This window comes from Thalassophryne amazonica, chromosome 9 (genome assembly GCF_902500255.1).
Source record: "Thalassophryne amazonica chromosome 9, fThaAma1.1, whole genome shotgun sequence".
Taxonomy (NCBI): domain Eukaryota; kingdom Metazoa; phylum Chordata; class Actinopteri; order Batrachoidiformes; family Batrachoididae; genus Thalassophryne; species Thalassophryne amazonica.
The window spans coordinates 64,596,768-64,621,083 of record NC_047111.1 but is presented as its reverse complement, the minus strand read 5'-3'; the positions used below and the strand labels follow the sequence as shown (position 1 = coordinate 64,621,083).

General features: G+C 39.5%; 1 protein-coding gene across 1 annotated transcript in view; it reads right to left on the bottom strand.

Annotated features, from left to right (window-relative positions):
* The window catches only part of rxfp2a (relaxin family peptide receptor 2a), a 220,187-nt gene that overhangs the window by 65,429 nt on the left and 130,442 nt on the right, over positions 1-24,316 (bottom strand). Inside the window, exons 6-8 of the mRNA XM_034178226.1 lie at positions 21,520-21,591; positions 15,024-15,095; positions 14,074-14,145 (exon numbers count right to left, since the gene is read on the bottom strand). Coding sequence (XP_034034117.1) covers positions 14,074-14,145; positions 15,024-15,095; positions 21,520-21,591 — 216 coding nt within the window. The remainder of the gene's footprint in view (positions 1-14,073; positions 14,146-15,023; positions 15,096-21,519; positions 21,592-24,316) is intronic.

Here is a 24,316-nt window from a genome sequence, read left to right as displayed (position 1 = left end):
ATTCCTACCAGGCTGCTCAAGGAAGCCCTACCATTATTTAATGCTTCGATCTTAAATATGATCAATCTATCTTTATTAGTTGGCTATGTACCACAGGCTTTTAAGGTGGCAGTAATTAAACTATTACTTAAAAAGCCATCACTTGACCCAGCTATCTTAGCTAATTATAGGCCAATCTCCAACCTTCCTTTTCTCTCAAAAATTCTTGAAAGGGTAGTTGTAAAACAGCTAACTGATCATCTGCAGAGGAATGGTCTATTTGAAGAGTTTCAGTCAGGTTTTAGAATTCATCATAGTACAGAAACAGCATTAGTGAAGGTTACAAATGATCTTCTTATGGCCTCAGACAGTGGACTCATCTCTGTGCTTGTTCTGTTAGACCTCAGTGCTGCTTTTGATACTGTTGACCATAAAATTTTATTACAGAGATTAGAGCATGCCATAGGTATTAAAGGCACTGCGCTGCGGTGGTTTGAATCATATTTATCTAATAGATTACAATTTGTTCATGTAAATGGGGAATCTTCTTCACAGACTAAGGTTAATTATGGAGTTCCACAAGGTTCTGTGCTAGGACCAATTTTATTCACTTTATACATGCTTCCCTTAGGCAGTATTATTAGACGGCATTGCTTAAATTTTCATTGTTACGCAGATGATACCCAGCTTTATCTATCCATGAAGACAGAGGACACACACCAATTAGCTAAACTACAGGATTGTCTTACAGACATAAAGACATGGATGACCTCTAATTTCCTGCTTTTAAACTCAGATAAAACTGAAGTTATTGTACTTGGCCCCACAAATCTTAGAAACATGGTGTCTAACCAGATCCTTACTCTGGATGGCATTACCCTGACCTCTAGTAATACTGTGAGAAATCTTGGAGTCATTTTTGATCAGGATATGTCATTCAATGCGCTTATTAAACAAATATGTAGGACTGCTTTTTTGCATTTACGCAATATCTCTAAAATTAGAAAGGTCTTGTCTCAGAGTGATGCTGAAAAACTAATTCATGCATTTATTTCCTCTAGGCTGGACTATTGTAATTCATTATTATCAGGTTGTCCTAAAAGTTCCCTGAAAAGCCTTCAGTTAATTCAAAATGCTGCAGCTAGAGTACTAACGGGGACTAGAAGGAGAGAGCATATCTCACCCATATTGGCCTCTCTTCATTGGCTTCCTGTTAATTCTAGAATAGAATTTAACATTCTTCTTCTTACTTATAAGGTTTTGAATAATCAGGTCCCATCTTATCTTAGGGACCTCATAGTACCATATCACCCCAATAGAGCGCTTCGCTCTCAGACTGCAGGCTTACTTGTAGTTCCCAGGGTTTGTAAGAGTAGAATGGGAGGCAGAGCCTTCAGCTTTCAGGCTCCTCTCCTGTGGAACCAGCTCCCAATTCGGATCAGGGAGACAGACACCCTCTCTACTTTAAGAGTAGGCTTAAAACTTTCCTTTTTGCTAAAGCTTATAGTTAGGGCTGGATCAGGTGACCCTGAACCATCCCTTAGTTATGCTGCTATAGACTTAGACTGCTGGGGGGTTCCCATGATGCACTGAGTGTTTCTTTCTCTTTTTGCTCTGTATGCACCACTCTGCATTTAATCATTAGTGATCTCTGCTCCCCTCCACAGCATGTCTTTTTCCTGGTTCTCTCCCTCAGCCCCAACCAGTCCTAGCAGAAGACTGCCAGACGGTCCCTCAAATCTTGCGACATCTGTGGCATTGTGCTGTGTGATAAAACTGCACCTTTCAGAGTGGCCTTTTATTGTGGGCAGTCTAAGGCACACCTGTGCACTAATCATGGTGTCTAATCAGCATCTTGATATGGCACACCTGTGAGGTGGGATGGATTATCTCAGCAAAGGAGAAGTGCTCACTATCACAGATTTAGACTGGTTTGTGAACAATATTTGAGGGAAATGGTGATATTGTGTATGTGGAAAAAGTTTTAGATCTTTGAGTTCATCTCATACAAAATGGGAGCAAAATCAAAAGTGTTGCGTTTATATTTTTGTTGAGTATAGATCCATTACCAGTCCACCTTGTGTGTCAGAGGATGTATCTGTATGATCATGTTATCATGACTGTTCGACCCTGTCCAGGTGGCTGCACTGTGCGTCAGCACGTAGTCACAGAGACACCCTGACGGGCGGCGCCTGTGATTGCAGCGTAATGTCCAGAATGAGCATGATATCACAGATCCATTGTTAGTTCCTCATGTGTTAGAGGATCTGTAATATCATGTTCACATGGTTGTTAGATCCCATCCAGACAGCCGCACTGCGCATCAGTGCATCATGGAGCTGCGCTGACTTGCTCTAACATAATGTGCACATGTGCATGCAATGACTGCGTGCCACAGAGTTTGCACATTACAATAATTCCTTTGCGCATCCCGAACAGGATGCATGGGGGCGGGTGGCTCACTGGGGGCACAATCAGGACGTGCTGACGCGATCAGACTACACCGAATGCTGGTGGATTGCCATTTTGCGTACCAATTTGAATGCCATTCGAAACAGCAATTGCACAGTAGTACGACTGCCGTCCAAATATTCCCCATTCGAATGCAGCACAACAGTAGTGTGCCTGTTCTCTATATTTGTGCTGGCTGTGCAAATTTGGCGTATTTTTGTAAATGCCACACGAATGCTGTCCAAGGAATTCGAATGCAGTTCAACTGCAGGTCGAATTGCATGAATGACGTTCAAATGTCCATGTGTACGGCAGTAGGAATGCGGTACAACTACAACTCGACCATCATTCCAATGTCTTCTAGCACAGGAGCCTATCCCAGCAATCACAGGGCGTGAGGTGGGGTACACTCTGGACAGGACGCCAGTCTGTCGGAGGGTCACATACAGACAAACAAACACATTCACACCCGCACGCACACCTACGGACATTTTAAAGTTTCCAATCCACCTAACCTGTCTTTGGATGTGGGAAGAAGCCGAAGCACCCAGAGGGAACCCATGCAAACCCAGGGAGAACATGCAAACTCCACAGGTGGGAATCAATCCCATGACCTTCTTGCTATGAGGCAACAGTGTTAACCACTAAGTGACCATGCTGCCTCTGACTTACCAATATACCTATTGACCTCATTCAAAAATAACTGAATTGTTCCTGTCATAACATCTCATTTCCCTAAAGTTTCACAAGAAATTCATTACACTGGGTCCTGACAGTATTTGATTTTCTTTACAAGCAGAGACCTAAATTCATAGCAGTTTTACAGTCAATCACAATAAATACTTCAGTCGTATGGCCAAGCATGTTTTTAATAAGACAGCCAATATTTGCTTGGATGGCAGAAAAAAAACCTTTAGTAATTTGGAAATTACAGGATGCACTCTGTGACACTGGCTTAGTGAGTAAATAAATACATGACAAAATGTAAAACTTCTGGTGCTTTTGTTTTAATGTAAAAAGAATAAAACAAAGTTTCTATTGGGGTAGTGGTCAAGTGGTTAAGCGCACTTATTTCCAGTGTGGAAGGTTCCTGGTTCAAACCCACCCCTGGTCATTACCCATGTAATATGGGGTTGTGTCAGGAACAGGGCAGATCCACCTCGGACCTTCTGTAAAAACAAGAGAGAAGCCGAAGGGTCTTCTGTAAAAACAAGAGAGAAGCCGAAGGGTCTTACTTGTGTATATATATATATACTGTGCATCTCAATTTCACAGATGAATGTTTTGACAGAGGCTATGTTTTAATTGGTTACTTATTGAAGGGTGATAACGGGACAGAACAAATTTTTAAGGCTGTCACCGTTCAAGCATATTATGAACATTAAAAGAAAAAAGTAAATAGAAGAAAAGAGAACAATATGCAGACACTGAGTCATGCAGAAAGACGAACAAAAAGCACACAGTCGTGTCAAGTGTTGAATTTCTCCTGTAATTGCTGCTTCTTGCAGTCTACCATTTTCTCCACCACTCACGGAGCCTTTTCTGTCACACATTCATTCAGGATATGTATTTTTAGAGTTCTGAAAGATCACTTTTTTTGCATTAGTATTTTTATTTGTTTATTTTGGGTGCTATTCAAAACCTTTAGCTCACTTTTTACAGCGCATCAGCTGCTTTGGCTGCCTTTTTGTGAGCTCAAACGCTGGGTCATTGAGCTTCACCTGGTTGGCCATTTCAAAATAAAAAGTGAGCAACTAATTTGAAAATAAAACGTGACATTAGTGCACCTCTGAAGTTTTATCAGCTAATGTTAGCTTAACTCTTAGCTGCAGGATATTGAATCAATCACTCAGTCAAGCTGGCTGAACGTTTTATTGTTGTAAATTGTTTGATCTGTTTTTATTTTTACCAAACAAAGCTACACAGTTTTTAATTGTTACTGTTAATTTTTGTAACTATCTAGTAATCAGGAGCCTCATGTACAAAGAATTGCGTGTATTCCCTACTAAAACATGGTATAATCTAAAACCCAGAAACTGGCGTAAGCACAAAATATCCAGATGTATCAAAGTGTGCATACGCATGGATCCAAGCACGTTCCGTTTGTACATCCCACTGAATGTGGCATTAAGCGCACATCCACACACATCAAGCTCCTTCCTTTCCATGTCCCTATTTAAACATGCAAATCCATGTAAATGGATGTATAGTGTATGTGAGTACATTGTATGGCAGCACCCTGACATTGAGGCATTATTGTAAAGCGCTTTGAGCATCTGATGCAAATGGAAAAGCGTGTGTTTGTGTGTGTGTGTGTATGTATATATATATATATATATATATATATATATATATATATATATATATATATATAAATATATATATATATAAAATCTAAAATCATTCAATCTGTCTAAAATCATTCAGACTACAGTACATAAAATCAGTAACACAACATGTAAATAGTTGTAGGACACACCAAAAGTTCATAATATTAAAACTGGTTAAAAGGTGCATTAGATACATTTGCATAAATAACATATGTACCATTTAAAAGTTAAGTTACATATTTGTAAAAATGTGTAATGGTCCTTTAAAATCCAGAACTTAGGAGAATATGAGTTTGTTTGATCTAAAACTATGTGTAATCAGCCGTGCAATCTAACCTGTTACCAATTTAATGTCAGTCAATTTGTTTAAGTATTGCTATTGGGTTTTACTAAATTAACAGCCAATCCCAAGTCTTTCCCTAAAAAGGTGCAGAACAAGTAGCGTGGACCAGAGTGTCGTTTTTTTTTTTGGAGCAGACGTGCTGAGGTCCTGAGAGAAAAGAGTCAATCAATGTATGAAGGAGCGTTCTTCAAGTTTTATCTGCAAGGTCGACTACTCCTGGTAGTGGTCCTGATAATAACTTGTTTGTAACCTAAAAGGTAAAAACGTGTGCCATCTGTTCTGTGCTGTAACAAACAGTTCTAGTGATAATTCATGATGTGTGGTGTTAGTTAGTGGCCTGCTAATTAGCGTAGCATACCATGAACATGTGCCTTGATACCATACTGTTCCTGTAGCACTGTAATGCTTCCTAGTTGAAACAGTTTTCACGTTATTTCATCACAAAATAAGTGTTGGTATTGTGGCTCAACTGAGTTAATATGCTTAAAGGAGACGTGGAGAGAGAGAGAGAGGTTCGGAGCGGTTTTCCCAGTCTTCCCAGTGGATGGACTCTGTTTTCTGGTGCTGTTTCGTGTTTCTTCTTCCAGGTGGTTCCTGTGGTCCAGACGGTTCCTGGTACTAGCTGCTCAGATCTTACTGCCATTGCCCTGCTGACTGTGAGCCCTCCTATCAATTAGTTTGGGATTTGTGAGTATCAGTTGAATCAACTGAACTTGCACGTGTTTTTTGTTTCTGCTCATGTCAGAGTGAAGCGGCCATTAAAGTTTTAGGCCCCATTGCACCCGAGCTTCAAATCAGGCCTGCAACCTTTTGATTAAGGAGTCAAAATTGAGTGTGTGTGTGTGTGGGCCCACAGATGATTTTTAGTTATTGAGTTTATATATATATAGGGTTGCCAACTCTCTGAAAAATAAATAAGGGACACCTCACCGCCAGGGCCGACCGGCCGACTGGCCATTGCCTTCACCCTTCCCAGCGTCTGTGTGAAACGATTTTTAACCATTTGACTGTTGACTTGACCCTGAATTTAGGTAGATGCATACATGCATTTGTTCTGATATGAACACGTGGAAAACAAATTATTATTTAGCAATTTATTTTTAGTGCAAAATAAATTTTCACTCACAATTTCAATATGAGCATTCTGTCTTCTTTAAAATAAATCTCTGTAGTGCTATTGCTTAACTTAAATTGTATAAATTAACAAAAAAAAAAAGAAAATTTGCATCATCCAAAACAATGTAACAGTGCAAAACAATGTAACTGTGCACATTTACACATTTAGTGTAATAAGAAGTGCAAAAAATAAAGTCTGAAAAGTAAACAATACTGTTGTCGCGCACCTTTTCCACCCAGCCATTTCCTTTTCTCATTTTCTCTTTTTGTTTTTTTTGTTTTTTTTTTTAGGAGGAGTAGTAACGCCGTTACAGACATTGCTGTCCGTAGGCATATCTGCAGTGCCAGTGTCGGTGTCTGTATCGATATCAGCCATGCTGATTTGTTATTGTCGTCCAGCGACCGTCGTCGGCTCATGACGTAGGTATCTTTTTGCGAGCAGATGTCCCTCGACCAATGAGATAAGAGTGATTCTGTATCGTCAACTCGTGTCTGTCAGCTCATTGGTGAAAAGCAGGACAGAGGCTGGGATCAAATTTACCGTAAGTTTCCATATAAAGCGCCAGTACGGAACGCACACTTTTATTTCCAAATAAGGGACGATTCCGTTTTTCAAGGGACGGTTGGCAACCCTATATATATATATATATATATATATATATATATATATTTACAGAATTGAAGAAAAATTCAATTTTGGTAAAATAAAAAGAATATAAACAATACTCACAATGTTATAACTAAAAATGCACAAGATGAACTGAGGTTTCTTCTGCTTTCAAGCTTTTCTCTTTTAGTAAACAAAAAAAAAATCTTTTACACTTTTATATGAAACAAAAATGATCTTCTTTATGTTCTTGAGCTACACCAAAATAAAATGACCTGTCCTTTTACTAAAAAATAAGTATCTTGCAACTTTCTTTAAATAAAAAAAATAAGTACTCTTGAACTTTGGTTTGATCCCTAATATATATATATATATGTGTGTGTGTGTGTGTGTGTGTGTGTATATAAAATGCAGTCCATGGCCACTTTGACTGACAGATACTTGTGCTTCCAAGGTCCCACAGGAGTATACAGTGGAGGAAATAAGTATGTGATGCCCCGCTGATTTTGAAAGTTTGCACATTGACAAAAAATTAAACAGTCTATGATTTTTATGGTAGCTTTATTTGAAAGGTGATAGAAAGAATATCAAAAAAATTGAGAAAATTACATGAAATGGAAAAATAGAAATCAATTTGCATTTCATTGTGGGAAATAAGTAGTTGATCCCCTATCAACCATGAGCAATGTTGGCTCCCACAGACCATTGACATACTCCTAATCTCAGTGAAGTTGTTACCTGCATGAGAGACACCTGTCCCATATTGTCACCTGTATAAAAAGCCACCTCCCCCAACCTGGTCTCACTGCAAGTCGTGAATCAGCAGCATGAAATATACATTAATCTACTGGTTCGTGATATTGTGACGAAAAGCGCCTCATTTTTGTCACGGGAGCACAAATTAATTCTCATTCATTCTGTGAGGGCTGCACGAAATTAAAAGTGAAGCAGGAGTGGGGTCAGGGGTGGTTATGGTTAGGGTGGGGGGAAGGAGTAAGATTAGGTTATGGTTAAGGTGTTATGTGTCGGACGCAGCTCGGAGAACCGACCAGCGTTTGAAGGACCCAGTATGAAATAAGCAGAGCACGGTTCAAAGGATAACTGAATTTAATACATAACAGTGATAATATAATAAAAAGGTGCGGCCTGGCGTGGTGCGCTCCCAGCAGCGCTAACGGTCCGGAGCCAGAAGCTGTTTCGGACCCAAGGACCCCGCCGACACCCCCCAGGTGGCCGCAACAACCGAGTCTGTGAAAGAAGGAACCATTATGTGAGTCCACACTCTACACACAGAACACTTAAAGGTGTACAAACAGCAAACACTTCGTGGCTTGATTACTGATCAGCTTCCCAACCTGCAGGCATGGAACATCCCGTTCACAAAACTCCACTGCAGTGGAAGCTGATACATGACTAACAAACAGCTCAATACAATAAGGTGTGAGGGACACCACATTTACTGACTGTATAACTGTTAGTCACAAAATCTAACGTACCTCAGGAAGTGTGCTGACGAGCGTGAGACCTCACCCCCTCCTCTTTCACAGACTGTGCATCAAACCTGGACGTTCTCAGCATCCGCTGTTGATGAGATGGCTCCCGAGACGACGATCTCACCCGTCTGGTCACAAGGTCGAGTCTCTGGCAAATACACACTGTGCACTCCAGTCTTAAATGCCAACATGTTCCAATCCATCCAGATGCACCACAGCTGTGAGTCCTGACGAGTCGCAGGTGATCAGGGTGAGGTCCTGACAGCCTCAGCAACACAGCCACTCAGTCCCAAACGCAAGCCACCTGGGAGGAAAACCAAAAAACAGAAACAAACCGGCAGCCAGGCCCCCCCAGCCATATAACATAAGGTTAGGGTTGGGAGTAGGATTCGTAATAGCGAGTTTAAAAAAAAAGCCCCGTCACAAAAATCTGACTCATTTTGTCATGGGAGCACAAAAAACAAACAAACAAAAACAAACAAACAAAAAAACGTGAGACTGGGCTGCCTGCCCACAGACTCAGTGACACTCCAACGTCTCCACCATGGGCAAGACCAAAGAGCTGTCTAAAGATGTCAGGGACAAAATTGTTGACCTACACAAGGCTGGGATGGGCTACAAAACCATAAGTAAAAAGCTGAATGAGAAGGTGACAGTTGTTGGTGCAATTATTCGTAAGTGGAAGAAGTAAAACATGACTGTCAGTGGACCTAGGCTGGGAGCTCCATGCAAGATGTCACCTCGTGGGGTCTCAATGATCATGACAAAGGTTAGAGATTAGCCTAGAACTACACAGGGGGGAGCTGGTTAATGATCTCTATGCAGCTGGGACAACAGTCACCAATAAAACCACTGGTAATATACTGAGACGCAATGGTTTAAAATCCTGCAGTGCGTACAAGGTCCCTCTGCTCAAGAAGGCTCATGTCCAGACCGCCTCAAGTTTGCAAATGAACATATTAATGACTCCGAGAGAGACTGGGAGAAGGTGCTGTGGTCAGATGAGACCAAAATCGAGCTCTTTGGCCTCAACTCAACTTGACGTGTTTGGAAGAGAGAAATGTTGAATATGACCCCAAGAACACCATCCCCACCATCAAGCATGGTGGTGGAAGCATTATGCATTGGGGGTGTTTCTCTTTTAAGGGGACAGGTTGACTTCACCACATTGACGGGAAGATGAACGGGGGTCATGTATTGCAAAATCTTGGGTGATAAGGACACTGAAAATGGGTCGTGGATGGGTCTTCCAGTATGACAACGACCCAAAACATACAGCTAAGGTAACAAAGGAGTGGCTCCATAAGAAGCACATCAAGGTCATGGAATGTCCTAGCCAGTCTCCTGAACTTCATCCTACAGAAAATCTATGGAGAGAGCTGAAGCTTCAATTTTCCAAATGCCAGCCTCAAAACTTCCATGAATTGGAGATGATCTGCAGAGAGGAGTGGAATGAAATTACTCCTGATGTATGTGCCAACCTAGTAAGCAACTACACGAAACATCTGACTGCTGTGCTTGCCAACAAGGGTTTTGCCACCAAGTATTAAATGATGTTTTGCTAAGGGGTCAAATACTTATTTCCCTCAATGAAATGCAAATTAATTTTTGTCATTTCATGTAAGTTTCTTGATTTTTTTATATTCATTCTATCACTGTTACAATAAAGCTACCATACAAATCATAGACTGTTTAATTATTTGTCAGTGTGCAAACTTTCAAAATCAGCGGGGGATCACAGACTTATTTCCTCCACTGTAAGTCAGAGGAACTCCTACACTAGTAAAAAAAAAACCATGACTAATACTCCAGAAAATGCTGGAAGTTCCTTTTTAGGCCCAGAGGCCTGTTGATACTTATTTCCAGATGCTGTAGTATAAAGCAGATGATGGCCTCTGGATGGGACACCAGTTTGATTCCCATAAATCCATAAATAATGCCACAAAATAAGAAATTAATGCTACGTGCCTGAACTAGACATATCAGAGGCATCCATTCAGGACAATGAGTTCAGCAACGGGATCTGCTAAAGCCAGGGAATGGGAAAACATAATTAGTGCTTTTAATACCGTTTCACCTGAAGGATGGATTCCATCAGTGAAATAGAGAGGTACGTAATGGTTCAGTGTGAAAATGGATTTAAAAACCTCTCCTGACCTCAAGCTTCACTGTCTGTCATGGGACTCGGTAAACCATCATTTAGATGAATGTGAATTCCATGCCATAAATAGTTTGCTCCTCACACATCCTTGGGGATGGGGGAGTTAACAAATCATGCACCAGTGTGACCCTAGGTTGCAATGCATCCAGAAAGTATTAACAGTGTTGCACTTTGCCACAATTTTTTATGTTACAGCCTTATTCCAAAATGGATGAAATTCATTTTCCCCTCAAAATTCTACACACAACACCCCATAATGACGATGTGAAAAAAGTTTCTGTGAATTTCTGCAAATTTATTAAAAATAAAAAACTAAGACATCACATGTACATAAATATTGACAGTTATTCACAAGTGTTCACAAGTGTTGTGTGCCTTTCCAAATCATGTCCATTCAACTGAATTTACCCCAGGTGGACTCCAATTAAGCTGCATAAACATCTCAAGGATGATCAGTGGAAACAGGATGCACTTGCGCTCAATTTTTAGCTTCTTGGCAAAGGCTGTGAATACTTATGTACATGTGATTTCTTATTTTTTTTTTATTTTTAATAAATTTGCAAAAAATCTCAAGAAAGCTTTTTTCCCCCACATTATCATTATGGGGTGTTGTGTTTAGAATTTTCAGGGAAAAAAAGAATTTCATCCATTTTGGTATAAGGCTGAAACATAACAAAATATGGGAAAAGTAAAGTGCTGTGAATACTTTCTGGATGGACCGTGTACTTCATTTCAAATTGTAGAGTCAAACAGGACAACATTATTGTAATTATAACATGCAATTTATGTAGGATTTGCAAACTAAAATTCCTTCAAAGTGATGAAATATCCAATCAGTTACAGAAAACAGACTACACATGACTCCAACTACAGGCCTGCACCACTCCTAGATTTTGGTTGCACCTATGAAAAAAAGAAAATGTGGGAACTTCTCTCCAATCACTTGAACAAACTAATCTGTTAGAACAAGTCGTTCTTGAATGAGGCCCAAAGTACATCTGCATTTTATCTCAAATGATCTAATTATAATTTTGTGCTACGGTTGTTATAAAGGTCCAAGATGAGAATGCCAGTTCAAAATCACTTGTGGTTAGCAACAGCTGATTTGACTGAGACACTTTGGAAAAACAGATATGATTTTCAAAGCGAGAATGACAGCAAACGAGACAAAAAGGAAAGATGGAGAGAAGCTTGATGTGACTGGCATCGTACCTGATGTCAGTGTGAATGTTTGAAATACAAAACAGGAAAGGAATATGAGAGTTAAAAACATTCCAAAGGTATTATCCAAACACATAATTTCACTGCCGTTACACAGTGCAGATGTCAGAATTGAAATGAAACAAGAAATGACAGCGCACTAAAACTTTGCCAGAAGATTCCGCTGATTTCCCACAACTCCCTCAATGCTGTTGAAAAGCATAAAATGTGATTGAGTGTGAAATACGGCGAGAAATGTAGCAATATATTGAAGGAGCAGAACCAGGATGACATCTGACATTTATCCCGTGTTGATCCCTTTGAAGCCTTTGAAGGAACATAAATTCAAACAAAGGGAATGAAACTCTTCACTTTGGACAAACATATATATAAGTTCAAAAATAAAAAAGTAACAATATAGATTTCCACAAAGCCCCTTTTCTCACTTGAATTCAGATTTGACAAATCGTTTGCAGCATTTTGTTGTGTGTTATGCGAGAGCAGAGAATGGTTCCACTCGGGGAAGAGGATGAAATTGCACGATAGAGCTCTGCTACTGTTCCAGACTGAACAATGTGCATTCCTGGTAGATGTCTTCAGAGGTCAACTAAGTTCTCCAGGACGAAGATCGGCAGGCTTTCACACTTTCTTTTGTGTTTTCGAGCACTGCCGCAGCACGGCTCATGTATCTCTTGGGAAGGACGGGCTGGTGCTCGGCACTCATCAGCACAACTTGGAAAAGTTCACTTGAATTCATGCCACTTTTGAACATGTTCTAAATGTTCTTGAGTTCAGTCCGACTTCTGGCCACCGCAGTTGGCTTGTGTTCGTCTTGGTGCAGGAGCACGGAATTTTCTAACTGAGCGAGCACAAAGAATGACTCAGAGATATGGAGGGTTACGGATGGAGTGGGTGCTGTCTGTGTCCCACACCATCCTGAGCCAAGTACAGGTAGGGCTGAGGTGGCTGGGAGTCTCCTGATATCTTGTATCTTAGGGGGGAGATGACTTTTCTCTACTTTTTCTGAGTGGTATGTCTGCTTGTCCGAACTCCGGAAGGAGCTGCTCTGGCGCAATCAGAGGTGTGCTGAGCAAAATGGCACCAATCCTGGCCAGAATTAAGAGTATCTTAACAGGCTTTAACAAGTAACATTAGTCATGTCCTGTTTGTGTCAGAAAGTTCCTTGTCAGCCAAAACCTTCAGACTCCATCTTGACGGCTGTGGGTTGTAGTTCAGACATATAATATTAACCAAATAGAGTGTCAGCTGTCATTCTTTTGTAATTGGAGTGCACTAAGTTCACAGTGCTATGTTATTATCTGGATGCAAATATTTTGTGGAGACAAAATGAATTTGCACAGACAGAGCACAATCAGCTATGACAGCTTGATTAACATATGAATAAAACTTTCCTTTAATGCCTGTTGCAGCCACAAAAGCTTGTGTGGACAACTTGAGGTTTCTTCCTCAAATTTCCCCCAAGGGAGTTTTTTTCCTTATCACTTGTCTATGTGCTTGCTTTTGGGGGGTTTGGTAAGGTGAGATTTTACTGTTGTGTAGCACTTTAGGGTGACGTATGTTGTGATTTGGTGCTATTTTATTACATTTATTTGAACTGTGTGTGAGCAGTTTTCACTAACCATTGTGCATGGCTGTGTACTTTAAGGTGAAGCTGTTTCAACTGGAATTTGCAATAAATCCCACAAGCAAATTCCTGTATGAATGGAAGTTCAGAGACCCTTCATCTGCAGCATTTATTCAGGTAAGTGAAAAACTGTCTATCCTTAACTGAACATTTGCTATCAGGTGTGCATTTTAATATACAAATAATGAATGTTTGTGAGTGTGCAATGGTAAGAAGTTTTCATAAGGTGAAAGATGAAATGTTTCATTCAATGAAAAAAAAAATCATTATTTGTTTTATATAACACCTAAAATATACAGATAATAAAAGAAAACAACTGCATGGGTTAGAAATTAGCAGTAACACTTGCACTGCAATGTGTTTCACTTTGCGGCAGGTGGAAGATACAACCCTTCATGTTAACTTATATAAGGCACAGTGTGCACCACAGCATCAAACAAACAACACACCAATCAACAGTGCACTCAAGCAATTCTAGAATTCTTGAAACACCATCTCTTACTGAACACATCATATGGTACAATATTCAAAATGTGGGTTGGAACGACTTTGATAACTAATTGAATACAAACTACCTGAATCTCATATGCAATGTTAGAAAAATCTTTATATTCCTATGATGAATCATTTTGGGGACTTCTTCAAGATAAATATTCACAAGGTGCATTTTTTTAATCAAAATTAAAAAAGGACATTCTCTTAAACAACATTCCCATAAAACAACAAACAACAAAATTATAGAACTCACAGATAGATGAGAGATTGGAGTCCAGTGAAGGTGTCCAGGGATACGATTCTCAGTGGGTTGTGATCCAACATTCTAAAACACACACACACAATGTTCATTTACTTTACTGGGATTTGTTGTGATTCGCTATATGTGTAATGTAGAAAAAACAAGATTATGCCTTTTAAATATCATATTCATGGTTTGAATTACAGGGGGTACTAGGCAAGGTGGTGTGACCTCCCTAATTAAGACTTAGCCACCCCCTTCTCCCAAATATAAGGCATAAACAACAGTTTGGGTGGGTTCAACTCACACCTAAAATAACCTAAAGTGGACTTTGCCATGTCTTAATATTAGTTGGACCTCTTGTCTACTTGCCTCACTCCTATCATTGCAACGGCTTGTTTAAGTCAATTGGCCTGAAACAAAAAATGTACTATACAAAAGGTGAACCTAGGTTATACTACAACAAACAGTCTTCCTCCCAAACCACTTTAGAAAATGTGATGAAAAAGTGGAAAGAAAAAACTCAATTCACACAGCTGAATATAATTTACAAATATTATGGTTCACAAATAAATACTGCTCTGCAAGCATGCCACCCTGCTGCTCACCCAGATGATTTTAAGTACATCCACAACATTTGATTTCAGGAAAGACCCTGAGCCACAAATTAAAGACTCTGGAAATCCACATGCCTACAAGGATATGAAATGGGCATGTGTTTCTCAAAAATGGAACCAGACGACAAAAAGCAGAGCATGACTACCTTGTGTGGACGCATGATGACTGCCAGAACTACTATTCTAAAACTTGTGTGTATACTTCAACAGTCACAGGATCCTTCTCCAAGCATTCATGTGTAACCGCAGTGCAATAGTCAGCATTATAATTTTGTCTCAAATTGGAACAATACAAATGTCTTGTATACACAGGCATGCACTTGTAGGTGTATGATATTCACTCACAACCATTCCAAGTGATGGAGATCCCTGAACACGCCGGGACTCAGAGAAGATATTAGGTTCTCACTGAGAAACCTGAGAAGAAAAGTGACGGGAGGATGAAAATTAATTTGTTTCTCATCATGTGTGCCCTGCCTACCAAAAAGAAACTATACCTATGGTATAGTATGGTATCTTTTTAAACAGAGTATGCACAAGATAAATTTATAGTAATTCCCTTTGGCTTCTCCCTTGTTTTCACTAGGAGTCACCACTGCCAATCCGCGGTGGACCTGCATGTTAATTTGGAACGACACCACAAATGAGGAAAAAAATAAAGTCAACTATCACTATTCTCATCCTCAAACTAGTTGATATTATTTATCTTTTAATATACAATAAATATAAGTCTATATTGATTTAACTGCATAGCAAAGCATTAAATAATAATGATGATAATAGTTTCCTTGTCGCCCCCCCCTAAAGTGTCTGCTGAGCCCTTCCAGATCATTACAGCCAAAAAAACTGTGTGGTGTCGGGTCGCGATTTATGTTGGTGGACATCTTAATGCAATTTAACACAGGAACAGTGGCTTTTTCTGGATTGATTTGTCCCTCAACAAGCTCCTCTTCTTTATACAACCAGTCATCAACCTCCAAACCAAGGGTACGTGTAATTTCCCTCCATGAATTGCAGGTCATTTGAGCATCTTTTTCTGACTCTGTGGTATAAAGTTGGTCATATTTGTGAACTTTTCTGCCAAATGTTCCTTTATTTGATTCATGATCGAAGTGTCACCAACATGCATGCTGCAAACGTTTTTAAAATATGACAGGAGAGGAATGAGTGAAACTGGAAAATTAACGAATCACAGCCTTTACAGTCTCTGTCATTTAGCAGTAGGGGGTGGTACTATTTTGCAAAATTAAAGATTGTGGTGTATTACCCCCTTAAAAATATGGGGACAGATCTTCTGAACATGAAAGTATTAAGTTGTGACAAATTTATCCAACCTAACCCCCATGTACATACCTTGTGAATGTGAGTACCCTCAAAAAATGCCAAAAATATGATTTTTATCCTTTTTGCGGATATATTCAGTACAGAAAACTGTTGAAAAGTGTGGTTATAACTTTAAATATAAGTTGTATGCACAGATTCATTTTCATTTTCAGCACAATTTGCAGAATTGAAACCCAGGCATAAACAGTAATAATAGTTTATCAATAATATCATTTCCCTATTTCAGATCTTGAACATTTCAACTTGTCGCAAGTGAAAAAATGGCTTCTAGTAGTAGTAGTAGTAGTAGTACACCCTTTACAAGATCACAGGCCAAAAAGACACTTTGTGGTGTGGACTACATAGAGAAGGCAGAATTTCCAAGTGGAATGCTTCCAACAGGCAAGGACATCATACAGAACATGCTGTATCTTTTGCGGCCAAAGCGGGCCGGCCAGGCCCAACGATCAAGGGATGCAGCAGCTCAGCTGCTTGCTGAACTGGTCCAGGAACACTGGCTGTTTTGCAACCTGTACACCATCCACACCAGGCACATAAAGAAGCACATTTTGAAGCTGTATGGTGACTTTCTGACTCTGGTTCAGACACGAAAACAGCGACAAAATGATAGTTTCTCCAAAGAGCAGAGACATTCAACAGTCGAACACTGGAGGTGTTTGACATCTTCTGTCAGGACCCTGTAATACGCAGGAAACTGGAGCTGAAGCATGGTGTAAAGATGAGTGACATGGAGTGGAACTTTCTCAGTGATCAGAGAGCTGAAAGGAAAATGTACTGTGAAGACTTTGTTGACCGCAAATGGATGAAGACAATGGAGCGCAGGCAAAAGGAGATGCAAGCCATTGATCAAATGAGAGAAGAAGCTGAAAAAGAAAAGGAGCTGAGCCAGCCAGTTGCCTATTTTGAGGACAGTGACCAGTCAGAGGAAGGTGACCACAGTATGGACACAGATGCGGCCTTCTCATCCTGTGATGAATGCTCCAGTGCAGCTGAGACTGAGGAGACTCAGAGTCAGACAAAGAAGCGCAGGTTGTCTTCCACAGTCACTCTCACTCAACCAGGAGACGAACTGCCTCTAAATACCAGCACATCCGTGAGAGCATAAGAAAAGTTAGGCCAGAGTTTTATGAGACTATTGATAAACTGAAGAGCTGTTATCACATGTCCGAAGCCCAGGCTGAAGCATCTGTCATAACGGTCGGTAACCGGATGTTTGGACGAAACTGGAAGCCACATGATGAGCCAGAAGTAATTGATCTAGACACTCTGCCAGAATCCAAGAGTATCAGGGAAGCCTGCAAGAGCATCGAAGTTCTGGCACTAGATGAGATTGTCAAGGAGATCATGAACTCTGATGAACAAGTTGTGGTGACCTACTCTGATGATGGCTCAAAAAAACAGGGTGCTGGGTCATTTTCTGTGCAGGGAATCATGATCAATGGAACATACAGGGCACTACCCACCATGAGCATTGCTTCGGAGTCCAGGAAAAACTTAGCAGCTCTCAAATTGGCAGTCCTTGAGATTCTGGAGGCAGCAAGTGGTGTCCCATCCAAAAGTCTGTTCGAGAAAATTGACTTTGTGATAACAGATCAGACAGCACACAATATCCATGTGGACGAGCTGGTAGCAGAGAGTCTAGAATCCGAGCACATCCCAGACCACCTTTTCTGCAATGTACATCCAACTCTGATGTTCAACCGGGTCATCACCAAGCAGTGGGCTGAAATAGAGAACACACTGGGTAGAGACAAGATCTACTCGAACTTCCTTGTCAATGCAACAACAAATAGCAACTAGTGTCACTGAACAAGCCTCTTTCGCCTCATGAAGGACCGCAAGAAGCTGCCCATGAACACATATGCAGTGAATCTGAAACTGTACCTCAAAAACATTACCTCAAATGCAGATGTGACTTTGGATGACTTTAGTAAAGCCATGGATACAATTCTGGCTGACCGAGACTAGCTGTGGGCTGTGGGACTTCAAATTTCCATGGACTCACCCTTAAATGTTGATTATTATTTGAACCAAAGCATTGCTGTATTAGTATTTTTTGTGTTATTAAAGAAAATGTTACTAAAAAAATTTCATGTTGGTTTACAGGCCCTTATATTATTGCCGGACAGCATTTTTGATTGAAAAATGTAAAATTTGGCGGTTTCTGATTTCAGGGGGTATGTACAGGGGGGTTAGAATCAATCATTTGGACAATAGTTTGTATTTTCTGGTTCATAATGACCATCTCCATATTTTAAATGGGGTATTTCACAATATTTGTGCTAACACCAACCCCTATTAGCAGGTGCATAGGTTCACAGCCACTGTCATGATCCCAATTGGCGTGGCACAGACGACAGGTGAACACAAATGCAAACTCACAGACTCGGGTGTAGGAGTAATACAAAAAGGCTTTATCAAAAACAGGCTGATGTTCATTACACAGGATGTCAATCCAACTGATGAAGGTACAGACAACTCTAAGGCTGAGGCGTGGTCCAAAAGCAAGCAGGTTCAGAGGCGGTGGCAAAAAGTGAGGTCAAAAACAAGCGAGGTTCATACAGAACTACGGCAAACAGGATAAGGCTGGGATGATGGAAAACGCAGAGGAAAACATAACATCGGAGGCTTAACTAATCAGGGCGTGATGTGAATCAGGTGCAGAGAAAGTTCATGGAGTGGGTGTGGTCAGACGAGACACAAGACAGGAGTAGAGTGACAGGTGGGTGTGACAGACAGAAGCAGATCCAACTAAGTGCAATTAACTCAAAACCAACAGTGATAAAAAATACCTAAAATGAAGATGAACCAAAACCTAAAGGCCCAATAAAATACCAGCATGAAAAGAACAAAGAAAGAAGAAGAAAATAAAAGGCAGAGACTAAACTAGAACAGAACTCACCGTGTAATAATACAACCAATGACTAAAGTGGTAAAATGAGAAAATCAAAGATCAGGGCCAGACAGTAGAGCAAAGAGAGGGAAACAAACTTAGACCAGGGCCATGCAGAAGACTCTGAAATAAAGCGGTTTGGTTTGTCACACCCAGGGATGTATGTGACACTTACACCTTATTACAGTTCAGGCTACAAGCAGCATTTTGTTAATAAACACCGGCCTTGAATTACGCCCTGCCTCATTTAGGTCCTGTGGATGAGCACGGTTTGAAATAAAATAAATGGCAAGGCTTTTCATCAAGGAAATACAGTTTGACTTTCCTTAAATCGGCAAGTATCAGTGCTGAACTTCATTTCATACCTCTGTTGCAACTGTGCACGTCCAGACTGCTCTGTCTGCGACGTGAGGGGTTTTAAATGAAATGCATTGCGATCAGACTGGATGTTTTGTCCGATGTGAGCGAAAATCCGTTAAACAAAATCCGGTACATATGGTGTTTACCACATGGAAAACCATACAAAAACAATGGGACTTTTGCTTTTGTCTGGTGAGTGAGAGTATAGATATATATTTATATGATGATGGTTTAGGCGAGTTACTGTATACCATAAATCAGATTTATTTAGTTTTTTTTTTCACATTTGTGCATGTTTCAGCATTCTGAAGAGCTAAATTCTTGGAGAGAGAGAGAGAGAGAGAGAGAGACAGAAAGCGCTGTCTTTTCTCTAAAGTCGATGCTTTTTTCCAAGACTTTTCTCCACTTTGTACGAAATCCAGCTTATGATCTGAAATCATGTAAAGCAAGTTTTTCTGATTATCAGATTACTGAAGTGCAAATCCACCAGGGTGCTGGTGCCTCCACGTGGCAGTCTCTATATATTGTGTGTGTGTGTGTGTGTGTGTGTGTGTGTGTGTGTGTGTGTGTGTGTGTGTGTGTGTGTGTGTGTGTGGGTGGGTGGGTTGGGGCGACATTAAAAATCTTGCCTAGGGCGCCAAATTGGTTAGGGCCGGTGTCGCCGACCAAACGGCCCCCCTAAAAATTGGGCCGCCCTGCTTTCACTGCACATGCGTCATTTTGGAGCAGCAGTGATTCACCGATTATCACCTTGTTTCTGCTTCAAACTGCACTCCAGTCATCGTCTAGCTCAGCGACAGATATCTGAAGCTTTTGTACAACAATCATTTCCACATAAATTCAGCATTATTTCATAAAGCTGAAGATAAACTTCCCATTTGTGCATTTATCCAGTGAACACAATTTTGTAATTTGCAACATAAAGTTATAAAGTACAAAACTGTCTTCTTTGGGTTCGTCCACAAATGGGAAGGCATCACACACTTGATATAATAAGGCTAATTAGGCTAAATACTCCTCCACTGACAATTTGAGTAAATTTCCTTTCAGAGTGAAGACCAAACTCCCAAGATTCAAGGAATCACTGAATGGCTAGGTGAGTATGTGGACAGTATGAATCATATACGATGGCCAGATGTCAACACAAGTGAACACTAATGGCAGATTTTGGGCTCACCAGTTAAACAGTGCTCTATACCACACACAATCAAAATTCAGTATTGTGCAATGAACACTCTTTCCGATGACACCTTACTTGTAAACAGAGTTACAACACCCTGTTTTGCCACTGTTTATTCACTATTATTCACTGTTTCCTCTCCATTTCATGCGAAGAGTTCAGAAAAATATAGTGAAGGCAAGCTGGGTGTGTGTGTGCCTTCTTTGGCAGGGGGGAATATCTAATCCACAGACTAGCTGTGATCAGTTTAGGATCAGGTTTTTGCTGGTCTATAGTACATTTACTTTATGCTTCCAGATTATAATGATGCACTTGCACTGCAACTGGAAACAACCCATTCTCAGACCAGTATGCCCACGGGTGCACAAATGAGCCCAATTATATTCAGTATACTTCACTTTGCATGAAAGTGACAACTGCATCAGTTGAACACTATCAATTTTATATATATATCTAGCTCAAAATAATGCTACAGATAATGAATGTGTCTGAAGTGTCCTTAGATTGAATTATACATTAACAAGAGCAATCAGGGATTTCTGATGTCCGCCAGTCTGGATCCATATCACCTCCAAAACTGAATGGAGTCTTCCATGGCCTAATATCTATCTGTGGTACAAATCTGGTGAAAATCCGTGAAGTAATTTTGACGTAATCCTTCAAAGCGTATATAAAGTGATATCTTGAGCCAGAATCCGGATTTGGATCCAGGTGACCTCCAAAATTTAATGGAGTCTTCCATGGCCAAATATGTATCTGTGTTGAAAATTTTGTTGAAATCCCTGCAGTGGTTTTGACATAATCCTGCTAACCGACAGACAGACAAATAAATAAACGCTGACGATTTTATTACGTCCTTGGCGGACGTAATAATAATTTAAGGATAAAATATATACACCGATACAATTAACTTAATTCTTTTCAATGTTGTGGCTCAAGTTTTGGACAAAAGCTTCTACTTTTAAGTCACATTAACTCCTTGAATTTGACATCTAGAATGAAATGTAAAATGTAAACTGATAATGTATCTGTTTCATCTTTACTGAGGTAAGCAGGATACTCACAACCTCTTTAGGCTGAACAGGCCACTGAAAGCATCTCTGGAAATAACCTTTAGGCTGTTGTTTTGCAGAAACCTGGGGAGAAGAAATAATACACTTGGAAAGGTTTTTCACTTGCTATTTATTTTAGACTCTCCTACTCCACCCAGTTAACTCTCACACATCCAAACATACTCAGACAATTTTTTCTTGGCAAGAAAACCAAACTGCTTGGCCTTTAAACTCCAGCAATAAGTTGCTGATTGTAGTAGTAGTTGCCAGTAAACCAGTATTGATCAGTGTGTCTGGTCTTTATATTGTGTATTTATATTTATATTTGCAAACTGTTTTTCTTTTTTACTTTCACTTTTGATACTCTGTGTGCTTCTTACCCTGTGTGCTGTTATACAATGCTGCTGGAATCTCAATTTCCCCGAGAGAGTCTTCCCAAGGGATCAGTAAAGTTCTATCTAATCTAATCGACATTTGACATCCAGTCCTTGTTAAACCTGTTACACTTTGGGTCTGCAACCCATATCAATCAATCAATCAATCAATCAATCAATCAATCAATCAATCAATCAATCAATCAATCAATCAATCAATCAATCAATATCAATCAGTCAAAACTCGCTCTATTCATTTGGCAAATTCTAAGTTTCTTCAAACACACCTTGCAGTGCAGTGGGTCCTAGAGTGTCATACCTGCACGCTGGAACCCCCCCCCCCCCCCGAGTGTCCACCCACCTTTTTCAGTGAAAGTTGCTTAAATGCACACCCTAAATTAAATCCATTTTGTATTAAATTTGATTAAATGCACACCCTAAATGCACGACCCTAAATTAAATCCATTTTGTATTGAATCTGATTAAATGCACACCCTAAATGCACACCCTAAATTAAATACATTTTGTATTAAATTTGATTAAATGCACACCCTAAATGCACAACCCTAAATTAAATCCATTTTGTATTGAATCTGATTAAATGCACACCCTAAATGCACACCCTAAATTAAATCCATTTTGTATTAAAATTGATTAAATGCACACCCTAAATGCACGACCCTAAATTAAATCCATTTTGTATTGAATCTGATTAAATGTACACCCTAAATGCACACCCTAAATTAAATCCATTTTGTATTGAATCTGATTAAATACACACCCTAAAAGCACACCCGAAATTAAATCCATTTTGTATTAAATTTGATTAAATGCACACCCTAAATGCACGACCCTAAATTAAATCCATTTTGTATTGAATCTGATTAAATGCACACCCTAAATGCACACCCTAAATTAAATACATTTTGTATTAAATTTGATTAAATGCACACCCTAAATGCACAACCCTAAATTAAATCCATTTTGTATTGAATCTGATTAAATGCACACCCTAAATGCACACCCTAAATTAAATCCATTTTGTATTGAATCTGATTAAATACACACCCTAAATGCACACCCTAAATTAAATCCATTTTGTATTAAATTTGATTAAATGCACACCCTAAATGCACGACCCTAAATTAAATCCATTTTGTATTGAATCTGATTAAATGCACACCCTAAATGCACACCCTAAATTAAATACATTTTGTATTAAATTTGATTACATGCACACCATAAATGCACAACCCTAAATTAAATCCATTTTGTATTGAATCTGATTAAATGCACACCCTAAATGCACACCCTAAATTAATTCCATTTTGTATTGAATCTGATTAAATGCACACCCTAAATGCACACCCTAAATTAAATCCATTTTGTATTAAATTTGATTAAATGCACACCCTAAATGCACGACCCTGAATTAAATCCATTTTGTATTGAATCTGATTAAATGCACACCCTAAATGCACACCCTAAATTAAATACATTTTGTATTAAATTTGATTAAATGCACACCATAAATGCACAACCCTAAATTAAATCCATTTTGTATTGAATCTGATTAAATGCACACCCTAAATGCACACCCTAAATTAAATCCATTTTGTACTGAATCTGATTAAATGCACACCCTAAATGCACACCCTAAATTAAATCCATTTTGTATTAAATTTGATTAAATGCACACCCTAAATGCACGACCCTAAATTAAATACATTTTGTATTGAATCTGATTAAATGCACACCCTAAATGAAATACATTTTGTATTAAATTTGATTAAATGCACACCCTAAATGCACACCTTAAATTAAATCCATTTGTATTAAATTTGATTAAATGCACACCCTAAATGCACGACCCTAAATTAAATCCATTTTGTATTGACTCTGATTAAATGCACACCCTAAATTAAATACATTTTGTATTAAATTTGATTAAATGCACACCCTAAATGAAATTAAATTTGTGAGTTTTCTTGAGGTTTTTTTTTTTTTCGTTGCTTGCAAGTCTTACCTGACATGACAGTGTCAGGAGTGTGCACTGGCCTTTCCTGAGTTCCATAAATTGTTTTTGTTTTGCATAGGGAATTATTAATAATGCATTTTTTTCTTTTTAATCAGTAGTAGTCACATGACAAAGATATCAATTTGACAATCTGAGAGTTGCCCAGAAGGCAGAGCAGATTTGGCACCGTATGGCACTTAAAGGGAATAGGGGATTTTATCAAAATGTCCATGCCCTCCTGCATCTGCCCACCCCCTTTTCGGGCAGAATTTTGCAGAGAACAGCCTGGCCGTTCTGACAGGTACGGTAGTATCATCTCAGTTCTGTAAGTACTGAACAGGAGGTAGTCATGATGCAGGTGTTTGAGCTCCATCATCTGTATCATGCACGTCTGACTGAGAAAAAAAAAAAAAAAACT